Here is a 13,259-nt window from a genome sequence, read left to right as displayed (position 1 = left end):
GGTGGGGGAGGCAGGCAGATGCTGGGCCCTGGGTGGAGAGGGAGGCTAATCTGGGTCCAGCTGAGAGCCCAGGCTCTGGCAGCCTCTGATAAGGCCATGGGCCACCTGGCTGGAAGTGATAGGTGGGGCACAAGAGCAGGAAGGGTCTGGGGAGGTGTCAGTGGGCTGTGGTCAGATGTGAGTTCGAGTCCTGACTCTGACACCGGTGGATGCCTCTAGGCAGTGGCTGCCCCTCTGGGGGCCTCAGTTTCCTCTTCTGTAAGATTGGATGCCGAAAATAGGGCAGTGTTCACCGTTGGGAGCACCCAGTCTGACAGAGGAGGCATAGTAAACACACAGCGGTCACAAACACAGCGACCAGAGCCGTAAAGAAATAAGTCCAGAGCATGACTCTAGTGACATTTGGGCGTGGGTGGGTGGAGAGCAGATCTGGGGAAGGGCGTTCCTAGCAGCGACAGCCAGTGCAAAGGCTAAGAAGCAAGACCCGAGTTTGGTGTGTTTGCGGAACAACCAGATGGAGGCTGGGGCGGCGCCCGGTCCAAAGGTGCCGTGTAGGGGACGAATGAGTCCACAACACAGAGCCCGGTGGCTGCCTCCGCTCCGCGCCAGCCACAGCCGCCCCCGCCCGCCTCTGACTCAAAAAAACAGGGCCCGCCCCGCCCTGGGGGTAGCAAAGTCAGCCGCACGGACACGCGGGCGGCACGTCCCCGGAGGCCCGAGCGCGTCACGGGGGCCGAGGCGGAGGACCAGGAAGTCCGCCAACTACGCGCCGGCAGGGTACGGCGGCGCCCGCACAAAGTTCGCAGAAGCAAGAGAACGATCGGGGGGACGCCCGGTGCGGCGAAGACCAACGCTGAGACCAGGGAGGTCTGCAGACGCGCCCCAGCTGTGCGCCTGGTCGCCGGGTGCCCGGCGGGCTCGCGCCGGGTGCGGTAGCCCCGCCGTGCGTCCCGGCCCGAGCCATGCGCCCGGGGGGCGTGCGCAGCTTCGCGCTGGAGCTGGCGCGGGACCCGGGCGGCGCGTACCGCGGCGGGGAGCGCCTGTGCGGCCGGGTGCTGCTGGAGGCAGCGTCACCGCTGCGGGTGACAGCTCTCGAGGTGGCGGCGCGCGGCGGGGCGGTCACCCACTGGCTCGAGGGCCGAAGCGTGGGTGTAAATGCGGTGTCCAGCGACTACGCGGCCGCCGAGACATACCTGCGGCGGCGGCAGCTGCTGCTCCTAGGTGAGCCGCTCATCCCCCCCCACCCCGAGCCAGGATCCCCCGGGACCCTCTACCCAGGTCTGGGCGCCCCTCTCCAAAGCTAGCCTTTCGACTTAGAGGCTGTGTGGTCGGGTGACCCTCCTCAAGATGTGGAGACCTCCTCCTCAGGTTGTGGACCCTCCTACAGGGTGGGACACCCACCTACCTACCCCCCTCCAAAACCCTCTTTTCCAGGAACTCCTCCTAGGGTCTGGGCGCCCCCCCCCCCACCTCCAGAGCCGGGACGCCGTCGACCTAGAGGCTATGCTGTGGGGAGACCCCCCCATATGGAGTCTGGGGGAATCCCTTGGTGGAACTGGGAGTTCCTCCTCTCTGGACCCTAGGATGCCACCTTAGCCTCAGGCCTGGTGTCTCTGATTCCCAGAGAAGGCCCCTGTCTCACGCCCTGCCAGTGCCCCTTACCAGTTTTTACAGGAAGGGTTGTTCGGTGGGTTGGGGGTTCTGGTGGTGTTTGCAGGTGAGCGGGTGGGACTGCATCCCAGGCAGGGAGAAGACTTGGGGTGGGGTCACATCAGGCTGGGAGTCTTAGGTGTTGGGCATGTCCCTACCTTGCTCTGAACCTCAGTCCCCCACCCTCAGGCCATACAGCCAGTCGGGAGCAGAACAGGGCCAACAGAAAGAGTAAGTCTGTGCCCCAGCACCGTGCTATGTGGCTGAGGAGGGTGTTGGCCTCTCTGGGCTGCCCTGGCCACCTCCTCTTGGGGAAGGCAGACCTCACCATACCCATCTGCAAGATGGGCGGAAGCAGGAAGCAGCTCGAACCTGGCTCCCCACCCGCAGCCCCCTTTTTTTCCAGCAGTGCACACACTAGATGCTTTGCCTACAGGCTTGCAAACTTGTCCCAACGGCCCCCAGGTGTGGGGACTCTTGCCTGAGCAGCTGTGGAAACCGAGGCATAGCCGGCAAGGGGTGAGGCAGGAAGGGGCCCTGTAGTCACTTCCCTTTCCCTGTGACTCGAGGGAAATTGGGGCTGGTCTCACCCTACAGTCCTCCTGGTCCCACTCACTGGTAGCTTCCTTAAGATACTGGAAGAGTGAAGCTTGTGGAGTTGCTGTGTGACCTCTAGTGAGGCCCTGCCCCTCTCTGGGCCTCTGGGGACCCATCTGTGAAGCGGACTGAGGGCACTGGGTCAGAATGAGCCTTCCTGGGACTACCCTGGCCGTCCAGTGGTTAAGACTCTGGGCTTCCACTGCAGGGGGCGCGGGTTCCACCCCTGGTTGGGGAACTAAGATCCCTCGAGCTGAGTGCGGTGTGGCCAAAAAAAAAAAAAACCAAACCAAACAAAAAACCCAAAAGAAAGAGCCTTCCCATCCCCCCAGGGTCACTCCATTCCCCACCTCCTCCTGGGCTTATAGCCTCTTGTCCTCTTTCTAGGCTCTATTTGGCCCTGGGAGAAGGTCCCGGCCCCTTATTTCAGACCCAGAGCCCCCTCCTCCGGGTAACCCCCCCCCCCCAGGGTGATCACTGAGTGGACAGCCTCTACCCGTCTCTTCCGGCCTGCCCTTACCCCTATCACTGATTGGTTGTGTCCGTTTATGGCCGCCGGCCCGCTGGGTGTGCCTTGGCCTCAGGGGGTCCCGGTGTGGCCTGAACCGGACTCAAAGGGGATGGCCAAACTAGGGGGTGGGTTCAAGCAGCAGTGCATCCCTCTGTCACCAGAGGGCGCAGGCGCTCCGCAAATCGCGATCAGTCAGCTCCCAACTAGGAAACCGTGTATGTGGTTCTTCTCCGAGGAAACTGAGGTCCAGAGACGGGTTACCGCCCCAAAGGCACACCGCAGCCTTGAATCAGGGGATTCCGTGAGCTTCCCCGGTACTCGGCTCTGTCTGTGAGGGGAAGAGCTAGGCCTAGAGGACAAGTAGGAGTTTGCGGAGGCGGAGGAGGGAGGGCAGGTGCTGAAAGTTTGGAAAGGAACGTCGGGGCAAAAGCACTGAGGCGCAGCCGAGTGGCAGGCAGTGTGTCAGGAGCGGGCTAATGACTCGGGAGAGAGGCTCTGGGAGGGGTCGAGTAGGGGCTACACCGTGATTTATGCACAACCCTCTGAGCTCGGGAATGATTTTCTTCTGGCTCTACAAACGTGGAAACTCAGGTTCCAAGTGGTTGTCACTAGCCCGGGTCAGCCAGCTGAGCGGGTTTCAAATCAGAGGAGGGGGCAGTAGGCGCCCGAGTGGAGGGAGGCCCCATCCACTTCTTCCTCCCTCCCGCATTGCACAGAGCGGGGGAGACTGAGACCCGAGGTAGTTAGTCCTAGGCTTTCAGGGCCTCGATTGGGGCCTGGCTGTTAACACACCCCTCCAGATCGGGCTGGACGTGCATCGAGTCACGTCTGCAAGTGGCGGCCGGTTGATGATTAAACCGACGACAGTTAGATCTTGCTGGGTGACCTCAGGCCCGAGTCCTCCAGGCCTCAGTTCTTCCTCTTGACCCCCGGAGTCTGAGAGATACTTGCTCTGTCCCGCAGTGCTTCAGCCTCACCCCAGGGTCCACTAGGGTAGAGGGCAGCGGGTCGCGAGCCGGGGCTTTTGTTATTTTGCTCCACGCGTGGGCGGGGCCACGCCTTTCGCCGCGCCATTGGTGTATTCCTCTCCGGGGGCGGGACCTGCGTCTCGCTCCGCCCCTCCCTGCCGTATAAATGCGGCGCCGGCGCAGGCAGTGAGGAGTTTCTGGCCCGATCAGCGAGTGCGCCTGCGCGCGCCTGGTGGGTTTGCGTTCTCAGGCTGCAGCGTCCGCATCTCGCGCCTCCGCGTCGCGGGTTCGAAGCCAGGGACCGCGCGCCGCGAGTTCGTATCCCAGCCGCGATGCTGTTCGACAAGGTGAAGGCCTTCATGGTGCAACTGGATGGTGCGAACGCAGGCGCCGAGCCCGTGTTCAGCGGCGGCCAGGCGGTGGCCGGCCGGGTGCTGCTGGAGCTGGCGGGCCCGGCGCGCGTGGGTGCCCTGAAGCTGCGCGCGCGGGGTCGCGCCCACGTACACTGGACCGAGTCGCGCAGCGCGGGCTCGAGCACCGCGTACACGCAGAGCTACAGCGAGCGCGTGGAGGTTGTGAGCCACCATGCCACACTACTCGCGCCAGGTACCACCTGGGGACCCCTGCACGGCGCGTGCTGCGCGCTCCGGGAGCCCCTCACAGCCACTGAGCCTCCCCTTCTTGCTCCTACCTGCAGACACCAGAGGGATCACAACGCTGCCTCCTGGACGCCATGAGTTCCCATTCAGCTTCCAGCTGCCACCGTAAGTCAAATGGGGTGGAGGATTGCAGGGGAGTCCCTAAGTCTGCAGCCCCTTCCAGGTTTGGGACTCCACTGCTCAGTATCTGGGGACCCCCGAGCCGCAAGATTGTCTCCCGGGGGGGCGGGGGGGAGCCCAGGAGTGCCTCGTGTCTCTCATCCCCGTAAGTCTTTGGGAATCTCCCACCCGGGAGTCTGTGGATCTCACCCACTGAAGCCCCTTCCCTCCACCCCCAGGACGCTAGTGACTTCATTTGAAGGCAAGCATGGCAGTGTCCGATACTGCATCAAAGCCACCCTGCACCGGCCCTGGGTCCCTGCCCGCCGGGCAAGGAAGGTGTTTACTGTTATCGAGCCTGTGGACATCAACACACCAGCTCTGCTGGTGAGTTGCTGCCCTTGGGGAGGTAGGATGGGAGCATCACAGGCAGGGTCCTGGCTATTTGGTGACTGGCTCCTCACTCCCTTCTCAAAGTGGGAGTCACAGCTGAGCCCTGGCAGGGAGGGAGGCAGTGGGGGAGGTAGGCATGGGAATGCCTGTGGAGTCCAGTGGAGCCAGGTGCAAGTCCCAGGAGCACCAGTTGGCTGTGTGTTTCTGGATGAGTGTCTCACCTTCTCTGAGCCTCCTGTGCCTCCTCCATGAAATGGGACTCAGTCAGAGCTTGCAATAATAATGGCTTACTAAGCGCTCATTACGCACTAAGTGCTTGGCTTGTTCACTTCGTTTTCAGTTTAACGAGATGAGTCATATTCCTGGATCCATTTTACAAATAGTTTCTAGATTGTTAAAAGGAAACCAGGATACTAGGCCCTGCCCCAAATCCTCCTTCAGCTGAGGGTGGTTTAGAGGCTTCAGGGGGTCTGTGGTTGGCACAATGGGATGCATTTCATGTCCTTTCCTTCCACCCCACCAGGCCCCTCAAGCGGGAGCTCGGGAGAAGATCGCCCGATCCTGGTACAGTAACCGTGGCCTTGTCTCCCTCTCAGCCAAGATCGACCGCAAGGGCTATACACCAGGTAGCAGGTGGGAGGGGCTGGATTGGGAAGAAGGTCCGTGTCAGGGTTGCAGGTGGGGAAACTGAGGCCCTGCTGTCCCACCCTACAGGTGAGGTGATCCCCGTCTTTGCCGAGATCGACAACGGCTCCACGCGCCCAGTGCTGCCACGGGCGGCCGTGGTCCAGACACAGACCTTCATGGCGCGAGGTGCCCGCAAACAGAAACGAGCAGTGGTGGCTAGTCTCTCAGGGGAGCCTGTGGGCCCTGGGCGGCGGGCACTGTGGCAGGGCCGGGCGCTGCGGATCCCTCCTGTGGGTCCTTCTATTCTGCACTGCCGTGTGCTACACGTGGAGTACACCCTCAAGGTAGAGTATCCTCGGGGGCTGGGGTGGCTGCGTCTGCTCTGTCCTCCAGGCTGGGGTTCCCCCCGCCCCCCCACCAAGGTCTCCTGCTATAGAAGGAGGGTGTGACCGAGGCTGCCTGGGCACCCTCTATCATGGCTCCTTCCTCCAGGTCTGCGTGGACATCCCGGGCTCATCCAAGCTGCTCCTGGAGCTGCCGCTGGTCATCGGCACCATTCCTCTGCATCCTTTCGGCAGCCGCTCGTCCAGCGTGGGCAGCCATGCCAGCTTCCTGCTGGACTGGGGACTGGGCGTCCTGCCAGAGCGACCTGAAGGTGAGCTCTCCATCCTGCTGTGAGGGGCATGGGTGGGTAGAGAGGCAGGTGCCTGGCTGACTCTCCCTCCCCCAGCCTCGACGGCCCCATCTGTAAAAGTGCTCAGTAACAGTCATGTTGGGAGTATGAATTCCCCCAGAATCCCAATCCAAGGGCACACAGCTCAGCAGCCCCAGAACTGGCACAAGCCAGCTCCCAGCCATTGTCCCCAATTCTGGGGCTGCCCGCCTCCTCTACCAGCCTCACCCACCCTGTCTCTCGATTCCAGCACCTCCCGAGTATTCGGATGTGGTGGCCGATGAGGAGGTGGCGGCCGTGGAGCAGAGCCCCTTCCGACTACTGCAGGACCCTGACATGGGTGCTGAAGGCCCCTTCTTTGCCTACATCCAGGAGTTCCGCTACCGCCCGCCACCCCTGTACTCTGAGGTGAGCTTGGGGGGTTCAAGAAGCCCCTGTGGCTCTCCAGACCCTAGGAGCCAAGATGAGGGTAGAGAGCCACAGATGAGTTTTAAGTAATGATGGAACTCCTATACATCCCCATACAGGTGCAAGGGCCTGAACCCGCCTTGCACCTTAGTCTGTTCCTGGGTGTCACCCCCCGGGCCAAGTGTGGGAGTGGAGATGAGGAGGGTGGGGAGGGGTGTTTCTGAGCCTCCAGGGCCTCCTGAGACTTGATGGGATCATTTCCTCCCCCCCCCACCCCCGGCAGGAGGATCCAAACCCACCCTCAGAGGCCACGAGGCCCCGCTGCATGACCTGCTGAGTGGCAAGTGGAAACTTCAAGGGATGAGGTTGTACACATGCTTCCATCAGCATGGACATGAGTGAGGAGTGGCTGGGTCAAGAACAGACCAGCCCGACTGCACTGAAGTTGGGGAAACCGAGTCTCAGAATGGGGCAGGGCCATTCCAGCATCACACAGAGCAGAGGAAGAGCCAGTCTGGAGTCTGACATATCTGGACTGGTTCTCATAAGGTATCAAATGCCCACCATAAGATCTGAGAGACTGTTCAACCTGTCTTTGCCAGCCTGTGGTCCCCCAGAAGCCTCCAGTCTGGGAGAGACAGAGCCAGACATAAATACTTCCAGGCCCACAGGACCAGAGGAAGGGACCAAGAGCTGGGAGAGTCCCAAGGGGGAGCAGGAAGGCTTCCTGGAGGAAAGGGCATTTTAGCTGAGGCTTTGGTGCATGAATAAGAGCTCAGAGGGCAGGCAAGCAAGGGGAAGGAAAAGTCGAAGAAGGTCAGAGCCGAGTGATGTGTGGAGACTGCCCCCTTCATCTTAGAACTGGGGCTCAGAGAGCAAGTGCCTCTGTCGAGGCCACACTGCAAGGTCCGGCAGGCGAGAGGGCCCAGGAATGAGGCATTCAGGGAAGCAGGTTATCAGAGCTGTGTGGGGCAACAGGGCAACAAGGGCAGCGACTCCAGCCTTTGAAACCTTTGAAAGCCAGAGATTCCTGGCCAAGGCTAGGCTTCCTGGGGGCCCCTCCACACACTCCAGGACGTGAGAGCTGTCTGGGTATTGTATCGCCCGAGAAACCCAGGTTCAGAGTGGGACAGACAAGACCAGCTCCATCACTTGCAAAATGAAGATGTGGGGCCCCTTGTTCTAGAATTCAGAATTTCAAGAAGGGGACAGCAGAGCATTAAACCAGGCTGCGGGGACAGAGGTCAGCCTGGGGTGACACAGCAGGGCCAGTGTGCTTCTTCTGGGCACCCCCTGTGTCCTGGAGGGACAAAACATAATGGGGCAGCTGGACAAGCCCCCAAGTGCAGAGTCCCAGCCCAGGCTGAGGCAGGACCCTCGCCTGGGACTCTGCATTTCCGTTAAGCCTTAACTTGTTCTCTTTTGTACAATTATTTTTTAAAAATAAAAGCACGGAGGAAGAGACTGTGCTTAGTGGTTTATTGCCCTCAGGTGCCAAGGAACCTGGGGTGGCCTTGTCCACCATCTTGAGTCTGGATCTCAGATGGAATTCCAGGCTGAGGAGGGTTGAGGGGCCCATTGTCCAGAAGGTGAAGGTGAGACCCGGGGACCCATAGGGAGACAGCTCGGGCTGGCGCCGGATGCTTTCACCTCGTGCAGTAGCAGAGGCTGGGACCGTGGACGGTGGAGGGCAGGCAGAGGCCTCATCTGTCCCCACAGAATGGAGATGAGGGGGCAGAGGGGTGCCAAAGGCAGGAGGAGCCTGCCTATCTAGGCAGTCTGGGCTGGTTTTGCTTTTACTGTGGTTCAACATATACCATTGGAAAGTGTACAATTCCTTAGCATCCCTTTCCAGTGTTGGGCCACCATCACCTCTAGCTAGTTCTAGAACATTTTCTTCAGCTGCTAAGGAGATCCTGTCCCCATGAGCAGCCCCTATTCCCCCTCCCTTAGCGCCAGGCAGCCACTAATCGGCTTTCTGTCTCTGGATTTGCCTGTTCTGGACATTTCGTGTAGATGGTATCATAGGGCACGCGGCCTTTTGCGTCTGGCTTCTTTCGCTTAGCATATTTAGAGGTTCAGCCCCTTTTGTTGCAGCGTGACGCAGTGCTTCAATCCTTTTTATGGCCAAATAATATTCCATTGTGTAGATGAACCACATTTTGTTTATCCACTCACACCCTGTTGATGGACATTTGGGTCGTTCCCACCTCCTAGCGGTTGTGGCTCACGCTGCTGTGGTCGTGCTTGTACGAGGGTTGGTTTGAATACTCACAGCACTTTAAGGCGGCCCTAGCAGTGTGGAGGTTGTCATTTTTCTGGAGTTGCAGGTGGGGAAAGTGAGTCCAACGGAATGAGGTAACTCGCCCAGGGTCTCACAGTAAGGACTGATGGAGCTGCCACTCAAAACTGCCCCTGGGGCTTCCCTGGTGGCGCAGTGGTTGAGAGTCCGCCTGCCGATGCAGGGGACGCGGGTTCGTGTCCCGGTCTGGGAGGATCCCGCGTGCCGCGGGGCGGCTGGGCCCGTGAGCCATGGCCGCTGAGCCTGAGCGTCCGGAGCCTGTGCTCCGCAAGGGGAGAGGCCACAACAGTGAGAGGCCCGCATACCGCAAGAAAACAACAACAAAAAACTGCCCCTGGAACTCTGGAATCCATACCCTACAGGCCATGTGACACCCACGTGACACTCCCTGACAGCCTGGGCTCCACCCCAGACCCTAGGCCACACCCCATATGGGCGGGGCCCAATTAGACCACCCTCTGATAGCCCTGGCTGTGCCCACCAGCCTGCCCAAGGTAGTGAAAATTAACTAGCAGCCCAGAGTGGCCATGGGCAGGGCTGATGGGAAGGGACAAGGGGTGGACACTGGGAGCTCTGGGGTCAGGCTTTGCTCTCTGTGTGATGATGGGCCGGTCACTTGTTTCTGAGCCTCAGTTTCTCCATCTGAGACTCTGGAGCACCTCCTCTCCACCAGTCTAAATTTGGGTGCTGATTCCCAGTGATTCTTAGTCGTGGGGTTCACCCAGCCCTCCTAGTCCAGCAGCATCCACCCTGGGCCGCTGGTCTGCCATCAAGCTTGGAGCTTGTCAGACTTGGAGTTCCTTGGGGCCTGGCAGCAGAGAGGCAGCATGTTCCCTTAACACAGTCACCCAGAGCCAAGATGGCAGCCTCAGGAGGGGCTGAGTTTCCCCTCAGCTGGATTGTGGGAGACGCAGATCCCAGTTTCCAGATCCATGTTCCCAAACTAAGAAGAGTCTTAGGTGTTTATTGCATTAGCGGGTGTGGGTACAGTTCTATGAAGGGTTCCCCTGGGGGGCTTGGGAGGACAAGCCACCTCATGACCCCAGGACTCCTGCGTCTGCAACTGTCTGGAACCTGATCCCTAAAGGAGGCAGATTTTCTGGTTCAGATAAATGACAACCAGGATGGAGCTGGCCCAGGCAGCCCAGAATTTGGGGAACTCCCTGAACATAGAGAGGGGCCCACAGAGTGTAAAGAAGGGTGGCCAAATGTTCTTCTAAGATAAAATCCCTCCCCTCCTTGGTCCCCTAAGACCACCCACCCACCTCTCCCTCCAGCTCCCCCTCCATGCCTGGCTGCTACTCAAACACCCCAAGCTGGTTCCCACCTCAGGGCCTTCGCACATGCGGTTCCCTCTGCTGAAAGGCTCTTCCCTGTAGCTGGCTCCTCTTCTCCCACCAGCCTTATCTTGTCAGGGATACCCCAACCTAAAGTCACCACCCCTCATCGCTCCCTCCCCCATCCCCCTGTCCTATTGTTTTCATAGCCTTCATCAGTCTCTGAAATTCGTATTTAGATATTCACTTGTTTGTCTGAGACCTTGAGGGTGGGGCTGGGTCAGGGCTGTGTCCCTGGACCCAGCACACAGCACGTATGAGTGACTGGAGGGGACTTCCCATCTACTCTGGTGTGAACAAAGACTCTGACGGGGATGGGAGTGTCACTGCCTCACGCTGTTTCCCAGGACCCCCTAGAATCAGACCTGTCACCCGTTCAGAGTCAATGCCAGTTCTCTGTCTCTCACTACTGTCTTTCTGTCTCACCATCTTTGCCTCCCCCATCTCCGCCTCATGTTGCTCTCTCACTGTCTCTTTGGCTGTTTCTCTGTCACTGTCTCTCTCGTATCCTCTGTCTCCTCCTGTCTCTGACTACCATCTCTGCATCTCTGTGTCCCTCGCTCACCATCTCTCTTGGTCACCATCTCTCCATCTCTCTCAGTCTCTGACTCTTTCACCGTCTCTGTCTCCTGCCCTGGCTGGGCCAAGCCTGGGGCATGGGGTGACAGGCAGGCAGGGCGCCTGCTGCTTGTTTTCTACCCTCACTGGCAGCAAGCCCAGCCGGGCTGCTGTTCAGGAATCCTCCAGCCGCCCTGCTTCAGCCACCAGGCTCAGCCACCACCAGCCTCTCCTCCCAGCACATTCTGTCCTGAGCAGGGAGCGCTGGGGCCGGGCGGGCGGGCGGGCAGATGTGTTCCTGCCCAGCTCCAGTTACAGGACAGCCCGTCCCGGTGACCCTGCTCCCCACCAGCGCTGCCGCCTGCCGCCTCCCCTCCTTTCTCTGGGCTTAGATCTTCCTGAATGGGACCCTCTGCCAGCTCATCCCCACCTCAGGAACTTTGCACCTGCTGAGGCTTCCACCTGGAGCTCCTCTCCCCAGGACATCTCCCTTGTAGACCTCCCTGTCCCTAGATCAGAGAGTCTCCTCAGTTGGATCTTAGTTCCCCGACCAGGGATCAAACCCGTGCCCCCTGCAGTGGAAGCTTGTGGAGTCTTAACCACTGAACCAGCAGGGAAGTCCCATATTTATATGTTTGATTTACGTGTCTGTTACCCCAGGGCCCCACTATATCCGCAGCACTGGGCACACGCAGTAGGTGCTTGGTGACTATTTTAGAATTGAAGACTGCCAGAGCCTCCCAGGCTCACACACACAGCTCCCCAACCCCTCAGCCTGCCTGATCTACCCCAGCCTCTGCCTCCTTCTGACCCTGCCGCCCCCACTGCTGTTTCCCACGCCCTCTCCCCCGTACCAGGAATCTCCCAGCCCTCCCACCTTTGCCCAGGGAGTTCCCTGCACCACCAGATGCACCTTTTTCTCAGCAAGGGGCTGGGTCTGTCTTTTAAGCCCGCGGGGCTGTACACACAGGGCCAGCCATGATGCACACACACGGGCCCGCAAACTCGGGCACACGCAACCCAGAAACCGCTAACAGACCCACATGCCCTCTAACACCTGTCCAAACAGATACGACAGCTATGACCATGCTCGTCCCAGTGCTGGGCGCCCATGGCTTGAGGGTCTGTGGGGTGTTCACGTGTGGAGTCCCCCAACTCTGAGGAGGTTATGGCCTCTTTACAGGTGGGGACAGAACATGGGATTTGAACCCATGCCAAGGTGTATGCAGTCTTGTCCACACGCGCTTCTGCCCTCGCTTCCCCCACCCGGGAGTCATCCCCAACCTTGTTTTTGATGTTCGGGTAAGGCCAGGAAAGCCCCCAGAAAGCATCAGGCTGGGCAAGGGGCCAGGAGGAAGTGGTGACTCAACTGGTGGCCATCAGTGCCTGCCACGTTGTGCTGCCCCGTCTCGGGGGGGAATCACAGAGAGCAACATGAAAAGATGGGGAAGGAGGTGCATGGTAAACTGGACCTCTGAATGGTGGCGGGGTGGGGGTTGGGGAGTGCCTGGGTGGCCCCTCTGTGCTCCAACACCTCAGCCATGCTGAGCCCGATTCACAGGTGGGGAAACTGAGGCAAAGAGAGCAGGTGATTTGGCCCAAGGCCCCCCAGCCAGGATTGAGCGGGCAGGGGACCCCTAAGTCCTTGGTAAAAGGGTCTTGAGGGCACCTACTCTCCCCGAACACCTTTTGGTGGGCAAAAGGGACCGGGTTGGACTTCCCCAATGGCCAGTGGTTAGGAATCCACCTGCCAATGCAGGGGACACGGGTTCGATCCCTGGTCAGGGAGGATCCCACATGCCGCGGAGCAACTAAGCCCATGAGCCACAACTACAGAAGCCCATGTGCCTAGAGCCCGCGCTCCACAACAAGAGAAGCCACCGCAGTGAGAAGCCCGTGCACCACAATGAAGAGTAGCCCCCACTCGCTGCAACTAGAGAAAGCCTGCACACAGCAACAAAGACCCAACACAGCCAAAAATAAATAAATACATAAAAGAAAAGAAAAGGAGCCAGGTCCACTTCCTGCTTCCAGATGTGGACATGTGACCAGGTCTGGCCAATTAGAGCTTTTTCTTACCACAGAACCAGGGACTGGTTCAGGGATGGGCATGTGACTCTGGCTGGGCCGATCACTGTGGGAGTTTGGGGACTCCCTGGAGGTGATGTTAGTGACCATCTTTGCCACCATGACGAGGACAGCAGAACAGAGTCCGGAGGCATTATGGTGGAGTCCACAAATACCGCCCCCCACACCCTGTGAAGTCAGGGTGGGGCCAGAGGGAAGGATGAGGGCTGGAGGGTCCTGGGAGGGCTTGCAGGAGGAGAGGACACTGGAGTTGGGGCTTTGATGGATGAAGAAGAGTTCACTGGGGAACTAGAGAAGAGCATTCCAGGCAGAGGGAACAGCCTGTGCAACGCAGCAGACAAAAGAGAGCCAAGCATGTCCTCAGTCATCCCAGTGGCTCTGTGGGGCTG

At 59.6% G+C, this 13,259-nt stretch overlaps 1 protein-coding gene across 3 annotated transcripts; it reads left to right on the top strand.

The window, feature by feature from the left end:
* Positions 1–622: 622 nt before the first annotated feature.
* Positions 623–8,049, top strand: ARRDC2 (arrestin domain containing 2). 3 transcript variants are annotated; one of them, XM_032628366.1, is made up of 9 exons: positions 1,102–1,221; positions 3,977–4,332; positions 4,424–4,490; positions 4,724–4,871; positions 5,401–5,503; positions 5,592–5,848; positions 5,997–6,159; positions 6,428–6,585; positions 6,869–8,049. In XM_032628366.1, the coding sequence occupies exons 2-9, from the start codon at positions 4,059–4,061 to the stop codon at positions 6,920–6,922; spliced, it is 1,224 nt and encodes a 407-aa protein (XP_032484257.1). In that variant the 5' UTR covers positions 1,102–1,221; positions 3,977–4,058; the 3' UTR covers positions 6,923–8,049. The 3 variants fall into 3 exon arrangements, with proteins under 3 accessions (XP_032484258.1, XP_032484257.1, XP_032484256.1); XM_032628367.1 differs by lacking the exon at positions 3,977–4,332 and having other exon boundaries at positions 623–1,221; XM_032628365.1 differs by lacking the exon at positions 1,102–1,221 and having other exon boundaries at positions 1,236–4,332.
* Positions 8,050–13,259: the final 5,210 nt, after the last annotated feature.

Source organism: Phocoena sinus, chromosome 3 (genome assembly GCF_008692025.1).
Source record: "Phocoena sinus isolate mPhoSin1 chromosome 3, mPhoSin1.pri, whole genome shotgun sequence".
Lineage (NCBI taxonomy): Eukaryota > Metazoa > Chordata > Mammalia > Artiodactyla > Phocoenidae > Phocoena > Phocoena sinus.
This window is presented reverse-complemented; position numbering and strand designations above follow the sequence as displayed.